Source organism: Zonotrichia albicollis, chromosome 5, assembly GCF_047830755.1.
Source record: "Zonotrichia albicollis isolate bZonAlb1 chromosome 5, bZonAlb1.hap1, whole genome shotgun sequence".
Classification (NCBI taxonomy): Eukaryota; Metazoa; Chordata; class Aves; order Passeriformes; family Passerellidae; genus Zonotrichia; species Zonotrichia albicollis.
Genome location: NC_133823.1, coordinates 27607056 through 27634916, shown reverse-complemented (window position 1 = coordinate 27634916; position 27861 = coordinate 27607056). Strand labels below are relative to the sequence as shown.

The following is a 27861-nucleotide window of genomic DNA, read 5'->3' as shown; positions in this document are numbered from 1 at the left end:
TCTCCATTTCCATAATTTTGTGGAACTCCATCATCCATTTTTAATAATAGTTATGGCACCCAGGTATGCAGCTAAACAACTGAAGAACATGAAGGATGTTATTAGAATCATTTTTGGCTAATGATAAGGAGCAGAACTGCATCGCAACCCTACTTTTTCCATGATTTAAAGGTGTGTTAAAATGTACCAAGATTTTCAGGAAATCTGTTATTTGGCTTACACAGTAAGCTATGCCTTATGCACCGTGTTCTAGACAAAGTTGTATTTTAAAATGGTGCACAAAGTTAAGAAACTTTACATGATCCCAGTGAGTAATGTGTGCTTTCATAAATACAGTAGTATACATCCTATTTACAGACGCTGGATGGAAGACTCCAGGAAGGCTGTTAGCCAGCCATCCACAGAAAGAAGGGAATGAAGATGGTGGGGAGTGTGGTGGAGGGTGCCACACCTAGGCAGACTATTGACGCTAGTCCCACAAGCACCGACGCGAGGACGCTCCTCTGGTCCCGAATAATCATCTTCACGGTCTCACAGAACTGGGGAAAAAAAAAAAAGGGCAAAAGATGAGATTGAAAGAGGAAAGCTTTGGCTGCAGAGCTGTCGATGCCCACTCTCTTGGGACAGAGCAGCCTCGCTCTCACACAGGTTCCCCGGAGGGAGGGGAAGAGCTGGACTGGCACCGCATCACCCCCAGCATCAGCCCCGGTACTGCCTGTGGCTCCGGCTAGAACCTGTAGCTTCAGAGCATTTTAGAAGCGTATTAATTGTTCTACTAATTCAGCTTCGCTTTCCTCGCCGCTTGAAGCCAGCTGAGGCCAGGCTCGCCGCCGTCCCGAGCAGCTCGGCGCCGGCGGCACAGCCCGCTGCGGGCAGAGCGGCATCAGCGGCGGCCGGGCCGGCGGGCGGGACCGGCACCCCCGCCCGGGGCCCGCGGCCGCGGCCGGGCCGACTGCGGGGAGCGGGGCCGCCGGGGGAAGGGCAGCGCCGCCGCTGGCCGGGCCGTACCTTGTCGGTCTGGAAGCTGACGGGGGCTCCGTATCGGCAGTAGGTGACGAAGTGCTCGCAGTTGTTCCAGAGCAGGCTGTAGGCCGTGGCGCCCACCAGCTTCTCCGCCCGGCGGGCCGCCTCCTCGCTGCCCAACACCTGGTCCTCGAAGAGCCGGTCCATGTGGTTGACCAGGATGCTGCCGCCGTAGGCGAAGTCCTCCACCGTGTCCACCCGGACGCTGGCCGTCCTGGCGATGACGCCTAGGATAAGCCGCTTGTTGGTCACCACCTGCTGGATCTGCCGACGGTCGCCGGTGATGGAGGGCAGGATGTCGGGCATCAAGTGGGCGACGCGGTTCTCGCCCAGGTAAATGCCGAAGTGGATGAAGAGGGTACGGGGAACCTCCAGCAGGTCTCCTCGCTTGAAGCAGCTGGTGTCGTAGTAGCCGGGTACAGGCGGTGGCGTTTCCCCGCCGGAGCCCGCGGGCAATGGACGGATGTGGACGAGGAGCATCAGCTTCTCCAGCAGCAGCGAGGCCGCTTGTGGCACCGGGTTCTTCATGGTCGGCGGGGAAACCCTCGGTGCCTCCGAGCAGCTCCTGGCCCCCGGCACCGCTTTTCTAGGCTACCGGCGGGGCGGGGCGGGCACCCGGGCCGGCCCACCGGGAGAGGGGCGTGTGGGGAGCGCCCGCCCCGAGGATCGGCCGGGCTTCACTGGGGGGCGCGGCGGGCACCCTCAGCCGGCCCGGCGTCCCTCGGTCCGGCCACGGCGGCGGCTCGGCCCTGGGGATGGCGCGGTGCCCGCAGCCTGGAGCCACCCGCAGCTCCGCCCCGTCTGCGGCCCGCGCTGCCCAGGTAGAAGTGCACGGAAAAGTGCGGGTAAAGCCCTTCACCCGCCCCGGGGAGAGCAGCGAGGGGCTCCCGGGACCACAGCCGCTCCGTGCACCTTCCCCCGCCGGCGGGACCTGAGGGGCTCCGGGTGCCTGTCCCGCCGTCGCGGGGGACAAGCGGCCCGGATCGGATCGGGGGGGCGGGAGGGCGGCCACGGTGCTCGCACGGCGGCGGGACGGGGGAGGGAGCGTCTGCCTTGTCTGAAAGGAAACAGGTCTCCGAGGATAGCGGCAAATCACATTTATAAATGAACTCGCCCCCAAGGTCCGCCAGCTAAGAAGGAGTGGGAAACGGCGGAGCGGCATTCCCGTGCGTTCAGTTTCATGCTAATCCATTATGCAAATGGGTAAATCCTGGCAACGGAGCGCACAAAAGAGCAGCCCTGTCAGGTCAACAATACCGCCCGAGCGGGGCTCGGAACTTTCAGTAACCAAGCAGGTTCCCGCCCCCTCGGGGATGGCGGGATGATGGATGGGACAGACATTCATTTTACCTGGAAGATGACAGGCGCGGAGAGTGGCAGGGGAGGCGGCCGTGGCTGCAGCCTTTCACCGAGTCCCCGCCGCCGCGGCCCGGCCCGCTGCCATGGATCTTTGTTCGTGCCGCAGCCGCTCCGGCTGCAGGGGGGAGCTTTCGCCTCTGAGAAACGCGGAACGGGTGGAGGGAGGGGGAAAGAGAATATGTGTGTAAGAATGCTAGAGAAGTTTGGCGGAGCACCTTCCTTTAAACTCGGGCAAACACTTCAACCTCAGGATGCCAAATACGAAACGGGGAAGCGGGAAGAGGAGCGATGGTGTGTAACAGCTTGGCAGCTCTCCACAGGCAAACCGCGTTGAAACAGTAGGTTATTTTTCTCTCCTCAGTCACTTCAAACTCTATGGAACACGAACGAGACCTCTAGACCACCCCAGAGATGTACAAGCCCTTTGGTCACACCAGCAAAAAAGAGAAAGTGTTCACTATACCTTTTCTTTCCATTAGCAAACAACTCTGGTATGATTTGGAAGGCAAAGGGGATACAAAAGACCCAGCAGGTGAGAGCCTTCTACCCTCTCAGATTCTGAACCCAGGTTCAGGATCTTATAAAAGTTTATTGATGAATCAAAAGCAAGTTTTCCCACTTCCTCAGTAAAGAAAATATTTCAGGGGAGGGGGTTACCTCATTACTTGTCAACAAAAGACAATGGCTGGTGCCCTTCTGTTTCCTCCTGCTTGGAGCAGAGAGCAGCTCCCTGGGAAGCTAAGACTACCCTCACCTTGCTTCATCTGCAAAGAAAGAGCCCCCTCACAAGCTCTTGTTCACAGGCCACAGTCCCAGCACTACTAACAGAGTGATCAGGCCTTTGGGATTTTCTCTGGAGTCTCAGCCAAATTTTTATGCAAGAGGCTTACCCCTCTCAAGTCCCTTACTTCAAATCACATCACTTACAAAAGAGAAAATACCTTTTAGATGTAGCTTATGATGCTTGTACAGGAACCCTGCAGATTAGCCACCAGACACACAATTATATAATTAAACCAGAGTATTTTCAAATCCAGCTGTTAAAAAAACATTATTTTGAAGGTTTGAGGCTTTTGCTACTAGTAAATAAAAGTGGGGGGAGGAGAAGGAGGAACTTCTCATTTTTAACCTAGTGCATTTTTTTTAATGGGTGAGGGGAAAAGAAATTTAAACACCTCATTTTCATAAAGGGTCTCACCGATTTGGTGATGGTCACAGCAGGTGGCCCAGAGCTGGAGGCGCAGAAGGTTGTCAGACTCCACAAAACGTCCTGGCACAGAAATATTCCTGTTTCCCTCCTATGTGGATGAGCACCATTCCTGCCCTGCACTGCTGTCTCAAGACTCTCCCTCTCCCCTTCCTTAAAGCTGTCTAGGGAGTGTCTGGATGGTCTTTGCTGAAACAGGCGGTAGATATGCTTCAGTCCTACAGCTCAGGTTTCTCTTCCCTGTCCAAAGGTAGGTAGAGGAATTCAATTAACTCCCTGGCAGATACAGACACTTCCCAGTGGGATCTTTCACATGGAGGCAACCTTTGTTTGTTTTCTTCATGCCAGTTAGCCTTAATCCCAAAATCACCAGGGCCCATTTCAAGTAAATCCAAAAAGGAAAGCAGGATGAAACTGAAGAAGAGGAATTGCCATGAGAAGCAGACTCAAAGCCTTACCTACTGCATGGGAGGGCTTCAAAGCAGTAAGGTGAAAGGTGTGACACTTCTGCTGTGTAATTTCCTCATACCTCAGGGACTGAAGAGCTTCCTCTCTCCCTCCCCCCAGCCACTCACTCACTCACTGGCCCAGAAACCCCAGTGAACAAGCCCAAAAGGCATTACAGAACAGATGGGTCTGTGGAATCCACCCAGGTAATGAAAGCTTCGCGCTACCCTCCAACTGTTGTGAGCATTACTGTGTGCAAAGCACTTAGTACAACACATCACAGTAATTCCCAAATTAAACCATTCAAATTCTTAAAAAGCAACCTGCAACCCAGCATTTTCTGCTTTCAAACCCAAGGGGCTGCACTTCTATTACTGTTAAGCTTCTACAGTGCAATGTAAAGTATACTTACCATAATTTTGCATCTGAAAGGGGAAGAAAACAAGAAAACACATACTTTAATGGAAAAACATCTCTACTGGAGATGCCAAACTAAAAATATACATTGTGCATCAAACACCACCACATATTCTTAGGCGACTTTTGTATAATAGCTTTTGTACTTTAGTACACAAATTTAAGTGGGAAAATCACTCTGGAATATTAAATATAAACCCCAAAACACTGAGGAAGTATTTGTTTGGACTGTTAAGTGTCATGGAATAATTTAATGATAAAGGCTATGCTTTATTTTTGAGAGTTAGGCTGAGATGCAGTAAGGGAGCTGTGAGAGGTAAGAATGCAGCCTTTGTTTAGTAGTGCAGATGAGCCAAAGTACAAAAACTTCAGTAAGAGGTGCAAGCCAGTTTCCATTACACTGAAACTCCTGTATTAGAAGGAACCTTATTTTATGCACTAGACATGACTATTTCCATCCTGCTCTCACAGCTAACACAGTAGGGAAAAGGCAGGAAAGGCGGGGAGTTGGAAGGGTATGTTCTTGCCTATATAAGGAACAGACCTGGTTTAACGAGCAGGCAAAATGAATTTTTTAACTTACTGAAGTTAGACCAATGCTGACTGCATACATGCCCACCTTTATGTGTATTTTACCAAACCTCTCTCAATTAGCTTTACTTTCAGCAAGCTTTACTTTCAGATCATCTGGGACTGCTGAAATAAGCAGAGGTTCATGAATTCAAAACATGTTAAGATACTGAAGGAGAGTAACATCTTTGAATAGGGGTTTTTGGAGGACATAATTTGCAAGAAAAGTATCTGAAGAGCAAAGCCATTTGGTTTAAGCTGGTGTGCCGAACGGAATAATGGACAGAAAACATGTTTGTGAAGAATAGTTTAATAACATCCAAAAGGGCTACTCCAGAGAGAAAAAAATAACACCTATGTATTCCAATATCCAATCCATTTGAACACTACCATTCCTTTCAGCAAATTACAGCTTCCATTACAGAGCTGTAAGTGATCAGCTCTCCAGTAAATGGTATTATTTACTTTTTTGGTTTTTATATTTAACAAAGATTAGGGACAGAACAGAAAAAATCTGAACCAAGAAGGGAACCAGCAAGACAATGCATGAAATTGCAGGCAAGTGAAACAACTCCAAACAAAGAATTTCTAAACTAAGTATCACTCTCTTCCAGAAGAAGAAACCACATAAACAAGTAAAACAAATTTATACTTTATTAATGTTGACTTTTATTCAGAAACTTACTGCATACACATTTCCAGAGTCACTTAAGCAGCATATTGAGTGAACTGCAAAAATTTACCGTAGCCTTTTTATCCTTCTAGGTTTGCTACTGAGGTCTATCACTTTTTCTTTTTTACTTCTCTCAGTATGCTTCCAAATTATTAAGGAGAGTTTTCTAACAAACAATGACTGTAAACATCATAAAACCTGCATGCCATTTTCCCTTTGAAGTTATTAACTTGGCCTTTTTTCTGCAATGAAGTAATGACTTATTTTTTACAACCTGACAATCATGTTCTACACATGGACGGTACCTATGACTAGCTCAGGCAATAATTGTTTAGATGGATAAAGCATTCATTTATGATGCTTTCAATTCAAATGAACAAAACCACAGAAAACGTGGGAACAATTCACTGCATAGTCCTCATTAGCAAGCAAGAGGCTAGGAAATTATTAACAGTGATATACAGCACTGGAAATTTAGGAACTAACAGACAGGTTAGGTGACAATTAAAAAAGTACTTATTTCCATAGTTTTTTCTGCTATTAGTAATGTCTCATTTTGTCAGCACTAAGCAATTAATACAATCTCCTCAAAATAAACAGATTAATTTCTGAATATAAAATGCCTGAACACATGGAGTAGTATTTTTACAGCTTCTGCAGAGAAAATACATTTATCAGAATTTCCACCGTGCTATTGTCCCAGGAAATTTGATACAGATTTTTAAATCTTTTCTTAATGAGATGAAGAAGTTCAGAAGTATCCCAATTTGAACATGCTAATCATATTGTGCAGGAAGGGAGATGGAGAGGTGATAACTGGGAGTCAGAATAAAGACAGAGTACATACATTTAACTATGTTAAATGCATTTAACATAGTTTTTCTTCACAGCAGAAGACACCTTTTTGTGGGAAGGGCAATGCAAATGACAGTCAAATAAACTTAATCCAGGCATTACTCTGCTGCACAAATCAAGGATTTAATAGCCCTGGAACAAAACCACCCAGCCCTGCTTCACCCCTGCCAGGATTACACCACCACAAGAAGGAGTGAGCAGGCAGACTCTCCTTTCCTCATCTTCAAATTTATTACCAAATTAAGATCTGCAATTTACTACTACTCAGTGCTTTCAACTGAAGGATTAATTAGTAAAAGATATTGGAAAATGCAATAAAAAAGTCTGTCATTAACCAGACAAAGTGCTGGAAGTTTGGTGGATCACCACCAAAGGTCAGCATTTATGACCAGTCACTGTATAACAGTACCAATTATTACTTTTCTTTATTGCCCAGCAGGGAGAACTGTTCCCCAGTACCAGACAGTGCTGCCTTCCCAGCCGTGCAGAGCAGGCTACCCAGCCTCACTCACTGCACAGGACACACACACAGCTGACAGGACAGCAGTCCCAGTGGTTTCCAAATAAAGGACGAGAGAAGGAAAAGAGAGATGGACGGAACAGGAGGTAATTTCCATCTTGAAGTAAAGATTATCTTGCCTTGTAATTAAATGTTATGTTGCAATTTGATTAATTCTATTTTTCAGGAAATAAACTGATTCTTCATCCACTGTATTATCTAGACAGGAAATGTTATCAGACACAGACAAAGCTATTAGTCTGGTATTACTCAAAACATTTGCCAATCTGTGCCATATAGCTAAACCTGTGAGAAATAACTGTCAAATTTCTACTTTTTAACCTTAAAAAAAATTCTCATTCAAGAAGCCAGTTCTTGTTCATAATATGCTTTTATACCACTTAGTGTTAAAAGCATATATATTAAACACTTGTTATTCTATCAGTGATTTTAAATCAGGAACATTTTTAATCTGGAAATCCAACAGCATTTGTCCAAGTGCTTTACCCTGTAAGAAAAAAGAAACAAACCAATATTTTATTTTACTATCTAAACATACTATCTTTTAAAAGTTTTTTTTTTTTAATGGTTTCATATGAGTGTTTTTCCTATAATCAGGCTGAGAATTCATTCTAAGTTTCTTGAGTTTTCAAGCATCCAAATTTGAATAGACTGAACAGTTTCTTCCATTTATTTGCTACCTACTGCTAAAATCAATTAATTTGGGGTTCAATTCTATCTATTCATACATAGCCTCACCTCACTTTGTGAGCAGTCTTCTTGACTATGCTGAGATTATACACACATGAGCATTTCTGAGCCTATGAGACAGCTATGTAAACCATAGCATTGCTCAGGATCTCATCTTCAGGTTCAGATATTTTAAATATTTAATACTCAGATTGTACATTTGCAAAACAAATTCTTACTTTCAGATTCACATGGAATCATCAATACAAAATACCTCATATCCATCTGCTTTTCATGTTTATACACATTATTTATCAGTATTTTAACTATAGAAGGGATAGGCTAAATGAGTTGTCCTACAGCATGGTTCCTGTACATACTTGGAAACAATCAGAACTGTCTAGTAAATCTGCATTTTTCAAAATGAGAAATAAGTTTCTGATATTAAATTCTGGAATTAGTTTATGATAAACTAATTTTGCTGGTGCATCAAAAAACTGGTGGTCTTTAAATCAGTACTGCTCTTTATGATGTGCTATCTTATTAGGGCACATCTTTTTCACCAAATATTCCAAATCTACTTTCCTATGTTGTTTTCAAACCTTACAAAATTAAATAAATAGTATCTATTAGCAGGAAATTAAAAGGAAGTAGAATCAAACCCAAACCTCACAGTTCCAGCACAAAAGCTGGTTATGAAAACCACATAAAAGATGACTTAAAGATGACATTAAAATGATGGCTTTGATACATGCCTGAGGGTCACTTCTTAGGGATGCTATACCACCACCACCAAGAGAATTCTTCAGAACAAAATTTAATCCATGGATTCCTGGTAACTCATATCTGTAAAATAAAAACTGCACATTATTTGTCAGCAGATTTTGGAAGAAACACATGTAGAGAACAAAAAAAAAAAAAACAGCATGCAAAATTTTCATGCTTCTGATCACATCCCACTGCTGAGTCAAAGTCCAAAAAGTAACAAGATTAACACAAGGCCTTACTTGCCTTCTTGTTCCTTTCTCTTACTCCAAATTACTAGCCCTTAATAGTTTTAAAGCTGGACCGTAAGGTAATCATTCTCCTCTATTCAAAAATCACCAATTTCTAATAGGGTTGTTCCTAGAGTTCTTTCTTTCTGTGAGTTAAAGTTGGTATCTGAAAGCCAGAGGTTGAAGATCCAATATGAACTTGGATAACACAAGGGGCAAAAGAAAATATTTGTATTAGCTCCTAGTTCTGATACTGAAAGGTACAATCACTTAATTCCTGGAACTCACTTTTGCTAACAAATGCTGCCAGCTAATTGCAAAGACACCCTCTTCGTTACTGAGAAACCTCTGTGAGTCACTACATCAGCTCTTACGACAAACAGATAACTTTATGGCAAATTCAAATCAGAGCTTTCCTGGAGCCATGCACTTTGTTCAGATAAAACTTTATTTTAGTGTGACAGACCTATGTTTCTGTTCCATCGCCACTGTAAGCCTTTTTCCATCCTTGCTTTTGACTGGTGCAGTTCCAATTTGGAAACTTCCGCAGCAGTTTGGCAAATGGCTCTGTGGTTTCCTATTGTTTCAAATTCCATAAATAGGTCTACAGTATATTTCCATTTGCCTCTCCTTGCAGTGTTTTGCCATCTTCTTTCTATTGTTGGTTTTCTTTGGTTTTGCTTTCCTTCAATATTTTCTTCATCCAAGTACCTGATAGCTTTGCTTTAATTCCATAGGAAAGAATTTAAATCAGAACATCATCAAGCCATGAGGAATTAACAAAGATGATATCCAATTTAAATCCTGCTTCCTCCAACATCACTTACTTTGCTTTAGTCACCTACCTGATCTTCATTTGTTTGGGACAGATTCTTTATATCTTTCCCCTAAAAGAGGCTCAATTTCTTGCAGTGCTCTTACACTGCTGATTTTATCACTTTGAGGTTTATCTCTTTCAGCTCCTTTTGAGCACTGTGAAAACCACGGCTGTTGCTGGGGCTCACAGCCCTGTCTGCCCTTTTATCTTGGGCATATGACCTAAACCTCTTATGGAAAGAGATGATTCTGCTGAGCAGCCTGGCAATCACTTCAGTTCTTGTTGTAGAAAGCAAGAAGTCATCGGAGTGTTCATGTCTGTCTCCCAGGCAAAAAGTTTCAATGACTTCCTTCAACTTTTTCATTACCCCACTCTTCTTTAGTGTTAGTATTATTAGTTATTATTAAGAAAAAAAAAATTGGTGTTGGTGTTCTGTTACTCTTTCTCAAAAGCTAGTTGACAGGCACCATTATCATGCTTAAAGACAAATGCACTGGGAAGGCAGGAAAGTAGATTAATCTATCAGTGCTCATTTAGACAACAAGAATATGAAGAATAAAGCAATTCTACAAGAAGTTACCTACCTAATTTACTAAATTTAATACCATAATCAACTATATGGCACAACCCCATCAAATTTTCTGAAAAACTAAATAAAAATTTCCAATCACCACATACCACAAAAGCCAGAGATCTACCAAAGCAAAGCACTGCACTATGAATTTTACTCTGAAAAGCTGGCAAAGATTTCCAGGCAGCAAAGAATTTCACAACTGGAAGAGGTCTTCTCAAGAACTAGATTGAATTTTGATTCCTAATAGCTCATCTCTCAAAAGAAGTGTCATGAAAATCAATCAGGAAAAACAAATCAGGAGAGAAAGTTCAGAGCATATAAATGCAGATACATGTAAGTGGAAGAATTTCATTTCACTTTCTGCAGCAGTTTTGGCAGAGGAAATATGCAATACAAGCAACAAATCTTAATTTGGAACACTATTACATGGCATATTCATTCTATTTACTTTAAGAAACTATTTACAGTAGAGTAATGTAGCTAAAATGAGAATTACAAAATAATATATGATGGCCAACATCTTCACTATTTTAAGGCTTGTCTGTAGCATATGAGCATTTAAAATATTTCCACAAAGAATATAAACTTGCACAATAAAAGGAAGAAAAACCACTATAACAATTATAATAGTCTTAAGTAGCAACAATACATTGACCAAAATGCTGGCAGGCATTTACTCAGCATAATTAAACAATTTAAGCTTAATTATCTGAGATCTAAAGGAAAAAAAAATCTAATTGTACAACTTAATTAAATGTTTTAAGAGCTGCTTTTAAAAACACAGAAAACAAATAAACCTTTCAAAGAATACTGTATCTGTGACAAAAACCAGTAAGACAAGGAGTATTCACTGTTCTAGCTGAATTCCTATGCTTAGGCACAACGGAGTGCCTGATTAACTACTTTCTTTAAAGTGCTGTCCATAGAATTCAGAGAAGTAAGGTCTTCTGGTCAATCTCCCATTAAAAAGCATGGAAATAATAATGATATAAAATTATTTAATGCATTTAAATCAAGGAAAAGTCATGATTCTTTTCGTCACCAGAAAGCAGGAACCAAGTCCAAAGGCTTAAAGAAGTGTTTGCATATGAGAGATACTGTAGAGAAATACTTATTTTTCCTAACAAATGTATGTAAGAAAAAGCCATCTAGAAGGATCAGCATCCACATTTCTTGTTCTTCAGCTCCTGGTGAAAACATCGCATAGGAAGAAATCAGCTGTCAATTTATAGTATTTCTGAGCATTGAAATGTTTTCAAAACATTACATATAACATATTTCAGAAGATGAAAATAGAAAAATCTTACAGGATAGTTTTACTCTCCTTCTTAAATTACTGACCTAGTACCACTGCATAGAAAGTTTCTCGTTCTGTACCTTAAGATACTTGGATCTGTTAAGAATGTACAGCAGCACTCTACTGTGGGAAGCAATCACCTGAGGATTGAAAAACCATTTTTTTCTATTATTTTACCTGCAGATCTGGAAATTCATGAGCTTTCAGTGTCCTCTACCAAAATAATCCCATTTTTTCTCTGTTTAGTACACCTATTTAATACCTCTAGTGAGAAAGCATGAAAGGCAGCTGGTTAATAGACTGTTCTGTAGTGAGTAAGAGCCATGGTTGGTATGTTTATAGTAGCAAAGCTAATACATAGTTTTTAACTACTCACTATTTAAATAAAAGAAATGAAGGAAAATCAGACAGTGAGACAACTCTTTTTTAATGACAGTTAAAACTAAAAAATAAACAAGTAATTAAAAAAGAAACTACACAATCTGAAGCACATGAGCATAATCCTTATAATCCTAAATATTTCCACAAAAGGTTTTATTCTTTTTCCCCAGTAGCTTTCCAATTTACTCACAGAGCTCCATTATCACATCATTAAAGGAAGCCAAAACCACAACCAGATAATCTAATTAATCAAATTAATTTGGCTACATCCAAAGAGAGAAAATTTCTACTTCTATTTATGAACATAAACAGCATTAAGGAATGACAATGAATCCACTTCTACTATCATTAGGAGGAATGACATTGTTTATTTCTTCTTGTCTCTGCTCTGCTTCCGAGGAAATTGAATTACAATTCTTAGTATCACAATTTATTAGATACATAGATTTGTTAGCACTTATGAAACAGTGGGTGAGATCTGCACTGAGCTGCTTATGAAGACAAAACCAGCACTTACAATTCAAAGATCAGGGGTTAAAATAACTCCAAGCTCTCTCTGAGCTTTGAGCTGTACCTTTCTGACTCAAGCTTTCTGAACAAACAAAAAGACAGGCAACAGTTTATCCACTACCCATGGAAATACATAAAGGATTTTAGCAAAATCTTCTTATGAAGAATACTTATGAAGATACAAAGAACTGACTTTGTATCAAAACATGTTTTAGAAGACTGAATATTTAGTGGCAGTATTCAGCTTTTACTTGTTTTCAAAGAGATAAAAAGGTTTAAAATCTGTTGACTATTCTACTGGACATCTTTAGGAGAGCGAGCTTCATTACCTCACGCTACAGCAACAGCAGTCTATGTTTCATTCAGTCCCCAGGAAGGGCCCTGAGCATCAGTCAGAACACAAAAATAAGAATGTTATCTGCTAACAGAGAATATTCTTTAGTAGGTGACTATCACATAAGTGTCCTTTTTAGGATGTACTCTCTTTCAGATTTTAAGAGAAATTAGCTATGTTTTTTCTTTAAATTCTGGCATGGTATAGATGGCACAAAAGTGGGTGAGAGTGAAGTACTAGAAGGAATATATTAAAATGCTTTGCAGAAACAGGGACAGTATGAGGCCCATTTCTGATGGATCATCAGGTAAATTTGGGCTCCAGACCACAGTGGCTGTGTGAATGTCTTTCAGTTACAGATTTATAACTCTCAGTTCAGCACTGGCTCAGAGGCTTGGGAAGCTTCGGTTTTTAAGGCTCCTGCAGTTCCCAAATGGTGAAAAACCAGTGGAAAGATAAATTTCTCAAAGGGCATTGGAAGCTATTTCTAGTTGGTAAAAACATTCTGTACTGGCACAAAACAAAGGAACAGCCCCAACACTACTATGCTAATTCTGAGAATTTAAATGCCTTCACTAAACGGATTCATGGCCTTTGTCCAGCTTCGAGAGAGGCCCAACTTCATGCTCTCAGTGACTATGCTCATGTTGTTATTTAAAAAGACAAAGGAAGATACATTAAAAAACCCAAAGAGAATACATATAAACTCACAATATTTATATTAACATATTTTAAGATAACCTCTGATACCATCATGTATCTACCATACAACTGTGGGATGCACAGCGAGCTACTCACCTTGTTACTAGCTCTTCTTCTGGTTTCTCATGCTCTAAAAGGTGTTGAAAGTAATTCTGCAGGGCCTGAGCAGTTAAAGTTTTCTTTAAGTATGGATAGTAGAGGGGATGCCGTGCTATCACACCTGTTAGGCATTAAGTGGCATTAGATGAAATAGGAACTGTTAAAACCAATTTGTATTTATCCTTTCAAAACCAATTTGAGGTCCTCCGCTTAACTGAAACTGTACATATGGATCCCCTTTAATGAGCTCCTGAATAAAAAACACAACAGTATGACAGCTCTCCCTCTGTCAGTAGAGATGTAGCATGGAGCATGACACCAAAGAATGCTAAGTTACCACTAAGTGATCACTGGATTTTTTTTCTGCTGCAAACAGTCCCTGCCACTGAAAAGACACCTAAAGAACAACAACATCACAACAAACAACCCACAGGCAATTCTCTTCCCTTAAATGGTTTGCAAGACAGATATTTAAGTAATCACAATTAACCACAACAAGGAATGATCAGTGACCAAAGGTTTGGTCCTTGCCCCACCTCTTGCATGGGATTCTGACATAAGTATGACAAATCGCAATTACATTTTTACTTCTGTAAACATGCTTTATAAGCTTCAGCTAATTTTATGCTGAAGCTGAGGTTCCAGAGCAGGATCAGGAAAACAGCTTTGTATCACTGGGACCTTTCTAGCTGGACTTAAATTAGAGGTTAAGTTTGTTGTTGTTAGTGTTGTTCCTTAGAAAAGCTGCAGTGTCCTTGTATCTGAAGCAGTCTATTACATATACTTCATTCATGACTTGGCAATGCTACACTGCAACAGTGATCAATCATGGAGAAAGAAAAAGAAAAAATAGGAAAAAGAAAAAAAAAATCAACATTGTTTCATTCTTCAACCCAAAAAAACTAGTTTCACAAACAAGGACAAGAAAACTATATTCCTGAATACAAATGAACAAAATTCATCAGTTTTAGCATGACAGCTAATAGCAAATCAAATCCCAAACGCACCTTTAATTCATACTGAGCTTTGAACACCACACGCTCTCATCTTCCAACAAGTAAGAGAGCCAATTGTTGCATGCAGAAGTAAGGAATAGAAGGAATTATTAAACAATGCAAGAAGCAGCACAATCAATGCAAAGAGACTGCACACTGAAATATACCATTTGCATTAGCAATATAATAAAAACATTCTTGTATGCATGAGAACAACTTTAGTGTTTCCTACTAATGTCAATGTTTTAGCCATAGACATGTTACAAAATTAATATATGAAAATATTATACATGATCAGACAATCAAGAAATTATATGATCTAACATCCATACATGAAGGACTAGCAAGTGATGTGTAAAAGAAACTTTAAAAAGGCATTTCTTAACTTCTGGGAGCTCAACTTTCCAACCCAAAACAAAAACCTTTCTTTTTAGTATGACATGCTAGTATTTTTTCTTAGTACCTCAGATTACAACAGCTGCTAATCAGAAGACTACAGATATTTCATCAGTAAATCCATATTCAATACGCATTCTCATTTGTTTCAGCACAATTATAAAAAAGATCAGGTGATGTTTAAACAAATTAAGACTAGCACTTGATATGTAACTCTTATGTGAAAATGTTTCATCACTTCAGAAAGCAAAAGAAAGAAAAATACCTATGTTTGCAGAATTGCCTTTATCTCCACTTCTAGTATAGGCAAGATCTTCTAAGCGGTAAGTGTGTGGACCACTTGGCAGATCTGTACAACAAAAAAATCAATTCATTTTAATGGTGCTACAAATAATTGCACATTTTGAAGGAGTAACCGTCAGTTTAGGTGCATGTTTTTTGCATTGTTTGCAGTACTCTGAAAACATTTCCAGTCCTTCTTCTCACAGGAGCACCTAGAGAAAAAAAGGCAAGACTGAGGGGCCAACATTAGGAAGTTGATCCCTCCTGCTCCATCTCCCAAATCCCTTTTACTTTTTTACAGCCAAATGCATCCCCTTTTCCATGACCCTTCAATATGACTTCCATCTTGGCCTTAGCAATGCAGGACCTCTGAAAGAGGGACAGCAGCTGCTTGTCTTTTCTTGGCTAGCCAGTAGCTTTTGTCCCCTTAAGACACAGATCCCTGCCTCCAGTGCAGGCGGAAAACACCTGCAGTTGCTCCTGTCCTGACTGAACAGACGTTACAGAATTATCTGCTAATACCTGTAGAAAAGAGTAACAAATTCCTTTTCAAGACAATGCATCTCTCATTTGCATTTGCAATATACAGCTTCTTACCCACCTGTATAGAAGAAACCTAAGACTTCTTTTTCAAGTTACTACTTTTGTAAATATCTTTCTAAGAAAATGTATGCTTTCTAGGAAGCCAGTCTCAATTGTCAATGTCTGAGTATTGGATGTTCAAAGAACATGGAGGTTGTTGCACTTCACTGAATGAAGTTGATACGAAATAAATTATTCATCTATGCATCAAAAAGCAAACCCAGTCCTGTCCAAATCCAGCATTTAATATTGTGGGATTCTCACAGTATATACCCGAGGTTTGATGGTTGTTACACAGCACAGACCTCCTGCAATTGTTGATTATGTGTAGTAGGCTGTCACCATCTACCTCTACCAATAGTTTGAGCTATTCATTGATCACAGCATAACACTGCAACTTGAAACATGGGCTATATGCAAGCTTTAGGCAGCAAGAATCGAGTAATTTTCAGTCAGTTCTGCTTCTGATCCAACTTTCCTACAGCCGTATGAACTCTCCTTGACTTTTCAACCTCACCATCAAATAACAGACTGACCTCCACTCCTGACTCGCAGTAAACTTCTCATCCCTCAGTCCTTCTCTCCTCTGTCCCCTTCCTGTGTTTTTTTCCATCCTTCTGGACACAAGTAGCAGTTCTCCCCCTCTCTCTGCTCCTTAGACACCCGTAGGGGGAATATGCAGGGCAGGGAAGTAACAGCCTTCCTGCTTTGTGGCAGCTTTGGTGCAACTGCTGCTGATGGCAGCCAGAAGCAGCAAGTCACAAACGTCCTGAATTTAAAGGAATTGATACAAGGTCTTGTAAATCAATTATGCTGGACTAACTTCATGTTGCAAGGCACAATGCAATGTGAAAATACATCAGTCTGTCCCTTTTGTACTATATTGCTTCTGCTGAGAATACCAACCTATTTGGGTTGATTTTTTTTTTCCTTTTTAAATTTTGATTTAATTTTAGGCAGTAAGAGACCCAGTATTAAAGATCTTAGGCTCCAAATGCTGGTCTGAGGGATCACTTAGAGCTTAGTGCACCTACCATGCAGGCACGAGTAGGTATGTACTCTGTGAACTGCATCAGGTGATCAGGTAAACCCAGCCCTAGCCTAATCATCCTAACCTTCAACTGCTTCCTGCCCCCAGGAAATTGCTGACAAAGACTGAACCAGGTGAGCCAGGCTGACCTGGGTAAGAGAGAAACTATGTCCAAGTCCTACTGGCTGCAGTTTTCACTGACCCTGTCTGTGGCAGTGGCAGCTGGACAGATCCCCCAAATCCATTTGGGTATGGGGTAAGAGATACACTGGATAACAAAAATGGCTCAGTAGGACATGACACATAATTTGTACAGTGTATCTGTGTTTGGTTGAAGGAGATCAGTCAACACCCACAGGAGGAGCTCTGCTGGCACATGTGAGTGGCAACAACAAGGAAAACATAATGAAGAACTAGGGGCTCACCACAGCAACCTCTTCTACTGGCACACTTGCATCAGAAAATCTTCCCACAATCTGCCCAACAACTTATCACCACTGAAGTGCTTTAATTAAGACCTAGAGTTTTATAATATATATTGGGTCCCATGAAAGGTGAGCTGAAAGAGTGATTACAGTCCAGTCTGGCACATCAGCTCCTCAGTGGTAAAACTCACAGTAACATGAAATTTGAAGAAGTTAAAGCATACAGTGAGAAAGAGGAACTCAGTATGCTTGTTTTGAGCTTGAAGCTCACAATTTTTTCCACATTCACTCGCTAGCAGAAATGTACCTTGAAATGTGGCAGAAAATATTTAAGGGTGTATTTATTTAATTGAGGAATATTTTTTGTGATTAAACATCTCCACTGAGAGTGGATCTGAAAATTCACCTAAAGCTCATTGCTCATTTTGGACAAGACTACCACACTTCCTACACTAGAGAAATCACATTAATTTTAATAATTTCATTCAATATACCATTCAAGACAAAATGTGGTGCTTTATCACAGGCTGAAATTTGACAATATCTAAATTGCATAAGCTACAGAAATCTTTTCTCCATCAGATGTTTTACACAGTCAGTCTCTGACAATCTCCCTTTAAACAAAACCAGTTTAAGTCAGTGTTTCTGGTATTCTCATTTATTATTACCCTAATTGATTTATCTTTCATGATCTGTTTATCAGGAAATTGTTTTCATTTAATAAACATCTTAAAAACAAATCTACAAAAGAATTCCCTTCAAAGCTAGGGAAAATGGTAAATACAAATTCCACCCTCTCAGAAGCACATCTAGCACATATTTTAAATCCATTTTCACATATTTCTCTTATCTATTCAATGACAACTAACAGTCCCTCACCCTTGAGATAACCATGAAACTAAGAAAAATACTTTCCTCTCTAAATGCTTACAGAAAATGCTTTAGCAGAGGCTATTCCTTTTACAGTCTAACCCATTTGTCTTTCTCATCCATGCTGTCCTACATTAAGCCACAAAAGTAGGTAAGTATTTAGTCACATGCAGAAAACATTTATATTTACAACCAAGGGCAAAAGTTTAGAGATGCTTCTCAGGGAAAACAACCAGAGAAATTCTGCTGTCTCTCAAAAGTGGAATTTTGCCTAAAAAAAGGCCTGAAGAATTCAGTAGCTAACTCCGGGTGTCAGGCACCTCTGAAAGTTTTCTCAAGTTATAAGAAGGCAGTAGGGAATCCAACAGCTTTTTGCTTCTCCCATATTTAGCACTGTAGTCACCCTGAAAAAAACCCCAAACCCAGGACTTATGCTAACCCTTTCATTAAGCCAAACAATTACTTCCTATTCCTTAACTTGCCCAGTCTGATGGTGCAAATACCACTCTGCCCTCCTGAGAACTCCCAGGGAGCTGAGAGATGCTGCTAAGACATCAGATTTCCAATAGATATAAGAACTGAAACCTACTTAAGACTTTAAATTGTTTCCACACAGCACAAATCATTCTATTGAAGAGATCTTTGAATAGATGGGGAAAATAAACACATACATGGCAATCAGGCATCCACTATCAGTCGCTTTCAAATGGCAATAAACACAAAGTCATGTACATATTTCAAAATTTCTCTATGTGATACAAACATTCCTTACTAACTCATATTGACTGTTACACTGTTCTACTGCTAGCTTTGAGAAAACACTGCTCACCTTTATCTGGAATCCAGAGTAAACCTTAACGTATAAATGCCTTAATAGCATTAATTTTTTAAGTATACACAGACTTTAATACCTGAATTACTCTTTCACCATCAGTATTATTTTCAGAAAATTTTCCAACTTGTAATTTTTAGGCAGAGTCATCTGATTGAGATTTTCAAATACCTAGCCACAGCTTTGAACTAATTCTCCCAGTTCTCTGGTAAGCAAAAATAAGATAATGAAGACTGTTTGGACCAAAAGGGAATGATGGAGCATGCTATACTTTAAGAAATACTGTAAATAGTTCAGCCATTAGCAATAACAAAAATTTTCAGATGTCCAGCGCTTTCAATAATTGCTTGTATGAGCAACTCTGATTTAACATTTCCTTTTCATTGCAGACATCCTGATCTGCTCCATTCAGCTCACTGGTTAGCCCTTCTCAAGGTTTTTTTTCTTCTCAGAGAATTTGGTTAGACAAGTCTAGCAGCAGCACAGCAACTACACAATCACACTGGATTATTACCCCAGTATAGTTTCTTTTAAAGTCAACAGTTCCAGGCTGATCCCATTCTTGTTGATTTTGTCAAAGCTGCCATATGGAACAGGAGCGAATTTTAATTATCTAAGTCCTGTGAGTCCATAAATCATTCTGTTCATTTGTCCTCTATTCTGAACACTATTTTGATGTAAGATAAACCCAACTATTCACAGGACTCACAAAAGCTAACATTACAGTATACTTTGAAATCACATTTCAATTTCAAGCCAGCTTTACATGATCTTCGGTTGTGTTTAAGGCTTAGAGGTTTTTAATAAAATGTACTTCCCTACTTCTTATAGTCTCAAATACTACACGACACTTCCAAGAAAACAGTTTACATTTGCAACAGCCATAAAAATGTATCACATAAGGAGGCAAAATGTATTTCAGAGACAAAATCCAACACCATTTACAAGGATGAAGATAGCAGATGATAAATTCACAAGTACAAAGATGAACATACCTTTCAATTCACTGCTAATCTTAGGTGGATCAAATGAAACCACCTCATCTGATGTAAACGTGAGATCCTCCTCAAATATCTCAACATGCTGCCCATTTAAAAATAGGTTGATCTGTACAAAGAACACAGATTTTCAAACAGTCAAATCAGAAATCTATTACAATGTGAATAAATAAAGCACATTCCTAATTAAGTACTGATCTAGTAGACTTCCAGTAATAGCTTTACATATAAGGCTCTGTTGCTCCCTTTTAAAAGGTCACAATACAATAATGATTCATTATAAACCTAAAAGAAATCTTTGTTTAGGGAAAAAATGGTATAAAAAACCCCAAAGGAATTCTTTGTCCAGCTTGGTATTTTTTAAAGGAAGACAAATCTCCATCTCACTCTATATATGGCAACATTGCATGTCACAACTCTTGACAGCTGAATCCCAAAACTTGAACATTTCCACCTTTTCCATGATGCAACCCTCTTCTTAATATTGCTGTCTGTATTATAGACAAACTTCTCACTGCATTCTGTGTTTATCTTCAAATATATTTTGTGAAAGCTGGTAAAAAAGTACATCAATACAGGAATTTTGGGCTTGGTTGTTGCTCAGTAGCAACACTTAGTAGACTCTAAGTCAAGCACTTTCCAGTTTCCCATGGTCTGCCAGCAAGCAGGTGCACAGAGAGCTGGGAGGGAGCATGGCCAGGACAGCTGACCTGAACTGGCCAGAGGATATTCCACACCAAAGGGCATTATGCCCTTTACATAAACAGGGAGAGTGGGGAGTTGGCTGGGAGCTACCGATCGCTGCTGGGGGATAGGCTGGACATTGGTCAGTGGGTGGAGGGACACTCTACAGGTGTGTCCCTTTCTTGGGTTTTATTCCCCTCTTACTTTTTTGTCACATCCCTTTTTTAATAATACAAACAACTACTACTTTGTTTTAATTATTAAACTGTTCCTATCCCAACTTGTGTAGCTTAATTTTTACCATTTTTCCAATTCTTCTCCCTATTACACTGGGGAGGGGGGAGGTGAGAGAGTGGCTGAGTGGCACTTAATTGCCAGCTGGAAATAAACCCCGACAGACCTTTTTCACGCCCAGCACGGGGGTTAATGGGTTGAGATAACAATAGATCTGAGTAGACTATATTAGAACAAATTTCTTACAAGCATTTGTTGCATTAGTTTAATAGCCACTGGCCACAATGACTTATTCGCTCACCAAGTCGATGTGTTTGTTCCTTAAGTTCAATTAGGCACCGCCTTACTTGCAGTATGTGTTCTCTGTTACAATGTTTATCACCCATGGAAACTGGGCTGAGGTTATCAAGCTGTACTTTGTAACACTGGCTAATGATATGATATAATTGCTGGTTGTGAAACTAATCTGGTATTTGCACTCAGCATTGCTGTCATCCCTGTACTTGGGAGTCATCTAGCAACAACCATTGATAATTACACCTTTTACCTTTTCTCTTTGGAAACTCAGACCATGAAGGGGACACACTTCCCTTCCTCTTCCCCTTATCCTCCAGCCTAATTACAATAGATCTTGAGAATTTTAAATATCCTGGGATGTTCAAAGTAGCATGTTCCTATCATTATGTCTCCACAGAATCAATTAGATTGGGAAAGATCTCTGAGATCATAGAGTCCAACCTATGATCCAACACCACCATGTCAACTTGACCTAAGTGCCACATTAAGTCTTTCCTAAACATCTCCAGGTATGGTGACTCCACCTCCTCTGAGGCAGCTGTAGTGTGTGATAAGGTCTGCCCTGAACCTCCTATTCCCCAGGCTAAACAACCACCGCTCCCTCAGCTGCTCCTTGTGAGACTTGTGCTCCAGATCCTTCACTAGCTTTGCCAGCTTCTTTCGATGTGCTCCTGCACCTCAAAGTCCCTCCTAAGTTGAGGGGCCCAGAACTGGACACATGACTCAAGATGTGGCCTCACCGGTGCTGAGCACAGGGGGACAATCACTGCCCTGCTCCTGCTGGCCACACTATTGCTGACACAGGCCAGGATGGCATTGGCCTTCCTGGCCACCTGGGCACACTGTTGGCTCATGTCTTGTGAATGTGTTCCAGGTCTTGTTTAAAGTTTAAACAGATATTTAAGACCATTTCTCAGAGATCAGCTCTGCAGAGAAAGACTTGGGGGTGATGGCTGATGGAAAACTCAACCTGACAGTGTACATTCACAGCCCAGAAAGTCAACCCAATACTGAGCTGCATCAAAAGGAGTGTGGCCAGTCAGCTGCAGGAGGTGATTCTCCCCCTCTATTCTGTTCTTGTGACACCCCACCTGGAGGATTGTGTACAGTGCTGGTGTCCCCAAAATACGAAGGACACAGATCTGCTGGAGCAAGTCCAGAGGAGACCATGAAGTTCATAAAAGGACTGGAGCAGCTTCCCTACAAAGACAGACTGAGGGAGCCTGGAGAAGAGAAGGTTGTGTGGAGATCTCACAGCAGCTCACCAGGATCTGAAGGGGCCTACATGGAAGCTGGAGAGCAGCTCTTTGTCAAGAGCAGTAGTGACAGGACAAAGGTAATGTGTACAAATTGAAAAAGGGGAAATTTAGTTTAGATATTAGGAGGAAATTTTTCACTCTGAGGGTGGTGAAACATTGGAACAATCTGCCCAGGGAAGTTAAGGATGTTCCATCCCTGAGGTATTCAAAGCCAGGTTGGTTAAGGCCTTGAACAACCTGGTATCCTCGCCCATGACAGTGAAGGTTGGGACCAGATGATCTGAAAAAAAGCATCTCTTCAAGGAAAATGCTGTATGCCACCCAGATAAGAGCACCACAATACAGGGAAGAATTCAGTTCTTGAAAGAAGAAGAATTAGCCATGCTAGTAATGATTTATTATGACCTAACTAATGTGCAATTAGTCAGGTCAGATCCAGATGAAACCCAATTCCAGTGACCCACAGGGCAGCAATTTGTGTGCAGTACATCATCACTGTATCCCAAGTGACTGGCAGCAATGACCTGAGAAAGACAGAGGCACCAGCCATGGATCAAGTGGCTCAACACCTCCAACAAGATAGGGAAAAAAAGTCTTGCTCCCTGATATATATATGGAGCAGTACCTCAGCTTTTAACAGTAATCATCCTTTTGATCAAGAGGAAGGATGTAGAAAGTACACACACAGCAGGCTACCCTTCAGTTTTACCTGTGGGACCACAGATAGGACATGAAGAAGTGGGATGGAAGTGAATAATGGCATTCATTACATCTGCATTGGAGGACTCCCAGTATGAAAGATTCAGACACAGTCAGGTTAAACTTCCAGAACAAAACAATATAAATGAACTTAGCTGCAGCAGCTATTAGTGCTCAGTTGACAGAAAATGCAAAATAACTCTACTCAGCACTCTTTCTTAAGATTGACCTTAAAGAATAACTAATAACAACTTGCCTCCAGTAGGTTTGCTGCAATTTCTCCCTATGTAAAAGTTTTGGGTTACCTTCAAAGCACACATGGAAAACAACTACTATTTGAACTGGTGAACTGAAATCACTGATGATCTATGATAAAATCAGTACAATTGCATAAAAGCAGTGGAAACAACAAACAAGACATTGAATCCAAACTGACATCCAGAAAGAAAGCTGTTACCTAACAAAAAAGAAAAGAACCCACTGTGGCAATGTTAACATAACTCATAATCCGCTTATGGAATTTTTTTTTGTTTTAGGTCAAATGCTGATCTAAACAAACTAGACTCTTTGTAACTGAACTTCTAATTTAGAAAATCAGTTAATTCATGCCATACTCACTCTGTAATCTCTTACTGAGCAATATTGTTTAAAATTCAGCTAGAATTTTGAATCAAGGACTTGAATCACACCCCATTTTTACCCTCAATATTACTGCAGGACAACAGCGACAGGACACACTGCATTTTGCTGACAGCATAGCAGTGCCTCTACCAGATTAGTTACACAGAGCAAGGACTTTGATTTTCTATATTGAGAAGAGTAAATGAGACACTTTCCTTGTTAAATTAGGTTACTGTTTAATCTCAACAGCATTTTACCAAGTCTGGAACACAGTGCTAATTAAGTTAGTTAATACTGAATTTGAACAAGACATTGGTAGACTAAACTTCCATAAAGATAATAATGTCACACTAAACTTGGCAAAGACAAGCCATTTGTATAAGGCAACACATAAGTGATGATGAAAGTAAGTAATTCAACTTTAGACAACAAGAAAGGTGGGAGTTTCTTTGATGTTATTCCACTGTGAAGAGTTTGTAATTAACTTAGATTTAATAACTAAATTGCATCCTCTGTATAAAGCTGTGAAATGAAAATATTTTCCTTTAATGAAGAATACTACTTAAAGAATAGGGCTGGTTGTGCTAAGTACTGTATGAATGTTTCTGATCATGTTGTTTTGTTTGCTCCCCCCTGCTCACTTTTTCACTTGCTGCCTGTGTTCCCAAAGTTTCCCAGAGCCACCCTAAGCAGAAGCCTGCTGACCAACCTGTGACCTGTTAGGTCACAATACCTGTGGCCTAGCATAGACCAACATTCCAGCCTTGGGCCACTTTCTTGACAGAGGATGGCTGAGAAGGCTTTTACTGAGTATTAGGATGGCTTGGCATGAGAGGGATGCAGTAGGTACAAGCTACTTGAAAAAGAAAGGCATATATCCAGTTTTGTCTGCAGTTTCCAAATGATAAATTCCATACCTGACAGAAGAACAGAGACAATGTTTATAAATGCAAGCACTTTATGGTTCCAGCAAAAGCAATTTCTTCAAGTTTATCTTGAAATCTTTGAACTAGACAGGGGTATCTGCATCACAGAAAAGAAGTAGGCCTGAGATGAACATGTCATCTTACACTGCAATGTCTCACCTAGGCCACCTATACATCTGAACTGTAAATTCTTGGACTGAAAGAAACTATTGCTGAGAACTAAACAGGGGCAGAGAGTCACAGGCTCCTCCATGACAGCACAATAGTAGCACAGGCTTTCATAATTTGACAGGTTTTGTAATACAGGCAAGAATAGAAATTACTACTTCTATTTTTATAGACCTGTTATAAACCTGTCCAATCAGAGGAAATGCAATGATTTTAGTATTTATTTCCAGTAGTATACACAAAATACACCACACTGCAAAAACTCACAAGAAGTATCCAAGTTCACAAGATTAATGTTCCATTCTCTGAACACCCAACTGCTTACTCCTTAAAGATACTCCATTAACCTCTAAAAAAAGTCTACAATTTTCTTGAGCACTCTTTGCAAATGCAGTAAAAATAATTCAAACCTACAGCTCCAGGAACCTGAAAAGAGAAGCTCAGTTTTGATGTAAGATATTTCAAAATTTGCAGTAATTAAAATGGAAGGTTGGCACGTTCAACTGTTGCAAAACATTCTGTGTGAGTAACATTAGTCTCTCAGGAAATATTTTTTAATCAGTCACCAGACTACTTTGCAGTTTTATTACTGAAAGTCACCAAAAAATGCCAGAATCAGCAGGATTTTTCAAATTACTTCCAAGAAAGCAGAACTCAGACTTTAGGCAGTAGGTCTTACCTGAACATTGCTTTTGGGATAATAGAAGAAAAATGGCTTCAAAACTGGAGACCTAGACACACAAAACAACAAGCATAAATGCATTTACCTAGAAATTAATGAAACTTGCAGATCATACACCTTCGGACTATTCATACACCAAACACATGGGAAATTAAATCCATTCAACCATGTCTAGTAATGGTTTTTCAACAAACTTTGGAAAGCTTGAAGAGTGTAAAAACTCCTTAAATTCCATTATTAGGAATGTAAGATTTTGTTTCAAAAACTGAAGAAAATTTTACTGAGGGAAAGTAGGCGAAACAGCAAAAATATTTTCTTGACAAAGGATGTTCTTCTTGACATTGAAGTCTACTACACTGCCATTAGCCCCACACTGATACCTAGGCCAGCTACACAGGGCTACTGGAAATACAGCCACAGGTTCTTCTCCCACCTTCATGTGCAGTATTTGCTAAATGACAGGAAATTTTTAGATGAATAAGCATCAAAAGGTGAGGCTATAAATCAGCACAAGATTTTAGCCATATCTAGAAAGAAAGTGAATCAAGCCAATTTTTCTAAACATGTTCAATATTGCTGTGTTCAGTTCAGTCATGAAATTGTTTCATGCTAAAATTTTGTGGGATATTTTTGCATTTGACCTTACATTTCTAGGTGAAGTGAACTCATACAAATGTAAATTTGGTGGGCCCATATTCCAAACTACCAACTACAAGAGAAAACTGGTCCAGAAATTTGCATGTATTAATGTGATTGAGCTAGTGCCTTGCCACAAAGACACATTTCAAGCTTTCCCTACAGCTCATTAAGCAAAGACATTGCTATAAGCTGATCAGAAACCTAAGTAACTCACATTTAATTCAATAAAGAATTTTACTATTTTCATACATATCCTGTTATCAGTTATTAAGCACAGTGACACGGAAGGATTTAGTTGCTTCTGTGGCTTCTGTCCCAAGCTGGGGAAGCTTGTGATGGTGACTGGTAGGAACATTATAATCACACATTACAACAAGTTAATGGTCAGGAGTTAACTTACACTCTGGGGCGCCCTCCAACAATTGCAGTGAGGCCAGGGGCTGGAAAAGGAAATTAAATTCACAAAAGAATGGTTAAAGCCTTCTTCAAAACATCAGAGCTTGCAGCTTACCATAGCTTGAATTGATCCATTTTTAATAATTGCAGGGAAATCTCTGCATTTATTACATACATTCCCATAAATTGATAAAACTGAACATTTTATACAAGTTAAAAGGCAAAACACGTAACTGTAAATTTTAACAAAAAAAAATTTAAATGTGCAAAGTGTGAACTAAACCTTTAAAATCTTCTTCCAAATACTTTGTATATAAATGCCAGGGAGGTAACACATTTGATAAAAAAGAACTTTGCCTTAGTTTTTTTGTCATTCTTGTTTTATTTACTTTCAAAGAAAGCAGAGAAAAAATTCTGATGAACCATGGTTTCTTTTAGTATTTAATGACTTTGCTCGTGTAGATTAACTGTTAAATTTGAATCACTCTCTCTAGCCTTTAAACTAATTTTGCTTTTTTAAGGTGCTGAGTAGTGCAGATCCCATTCTCTCTCTGTGGTACAGAGGCAATTCAGGAGTTCAAGGCACGAGCCCAGATCTGTGGTAAGTCAGCACTGTATTATCAGGTTGCCAGGCTCTGTCATTAAACCCATCTGCCCAGCTCAGTATTTCTGAAAGAAACAGTTCTGCTCTCCTCATCCTGAGTATAGCTGCTCACCCTTCTGTCTGGCATGGACAGCAGGAACACATGATGCATCAGAGCTCCAAACAGGAGGGGAAAGAAACAGTAAAACGCATACATTACATCAGCCTAGGAATTAATTAACAACTATGTTAAGCAGTCCCTTTAAAAGAAGTGCTGTGGAAAGCTGTCCACATGGTATATCTGGCCAAGTTAATTCTGGCTAAAAAGGGCTTCAGACTTTCTGCAGGTGTGAATGCTCTCAGTTAGTGCTCCAAGCAAGCTAAAGGCCAGGTAACTGTGCTTTTGTGATACTAGAGCTAACAGTGATGAGCTGTACTCCACAGCAGGCTGCTTTAGCTTGGATTCAGTGCCTTGTCAATGTGGACACATACTAGTGGCAGCACAGATTACACAGCCTTGCCATACTCATGCTCATCAGAAGCAACTTCCCCTAAAAAGTCTATAATGTTTTACAGTACACAGAAAAAAAAACCTTCAAAAGAAACAGCATCACAAATAACCATCTCCTGCTCACTACGTACTGCTAAAAAGAAATGTGGTGGCAGACAGAAAACAAAAGAATCCCTTACGTAAGTATTACACAATTTTAAATAATCCAGTGAGGTTTCAGCCCTATATATCTTACCTGTGCAATTATTCAAGCAGAACTGCCACTCAGCAACAAAACCAGATGCAGAGATTTTATTGAATTAT

At 40.2% G+C, this 27861-nt stretch overlaps 2 protein-coding genes across 9 annotated transcripts in view; both read right to left on the bottom strand.

Annotated features, from left to right (window-relative positions):
• LOC102061610 (putative RNA-binding protein 46) overlaps window positions 1-5516 on the bottom strand; it is a 34587-nt gene extending 29071 nt beyond the window's left edge. The window contains exons 1-2 of one of the 2 annotated variants that reach the window (XM_074541164.1): window positions 1009-1941; window positions 452-539 (exon numbers count right to left, since the gene is read on the bottom strand). In XM_074541164.1, the coding sequence (XP_074397265.1) occupies window positions 452-539; window positions 1009-1551 (631 nt within the window). In that variant the 5' untranslated portion in view covers window positions 1552-1941. Of the gene's footprint in view, window positions 1-451; window positions 540-1008; window positions 1942-2373 lie in introns of those variants that run through there. The other variant, XM_026792978.2, reaches the window with a different exon arrangement.
• A 143-nt stretch (window positions 5517-5659) lies between these two features.
• The window catches only part of LOC102061944 (uncharacterized), a 59230-nt gene continuing 37028 nt past the window's right edge, over window positions 5660-27861 (bottom strand). For 3 of the 7 annotated variants that reach the window (XR_012580419.1, XR_012580420.1, XR_012580421.1), the window contains exons 14-21: window positions 26469-26508; window positions 25427-25478; window positions 19857-19968; window positions 15106-15189; window positions 13447-13570; window positions 9202-9458; window positions 8496-8586; window positions 5660-7558 (exon numbers count right to left, since the gene is read on the bottom strand). Coding sequence is in view for 2 of the 7 variants with exons in the window: in XM_074541162.1 (XP_074397263.1) it covers window positions 7484-7558; window positions 8496-8586; window positions 13447-13570; window positions 15106-15189; window positions 19857-19968; window positions 25427-25478; window positions 26469-26508 (578 nt within the window). In the remaining 5 variants the exon portion in view is untranslated. Of the gene's footprint in view, window positions 7559-8495; window positions 8601-9201; window positions 9459-12321; window positions 12397-13446; window positions 13571-14456; window positions 14497-15105; window positions 15190-19856; window positions 19969-25426; window positions 25479-26468; window positions 26509-27861 lie in introns of those variants that run through there. The other 4 variants (XR_012580422.1, XM_074541162.1, XM_074541163.1 and 1 more) reach the window with 4 other exon arrangements.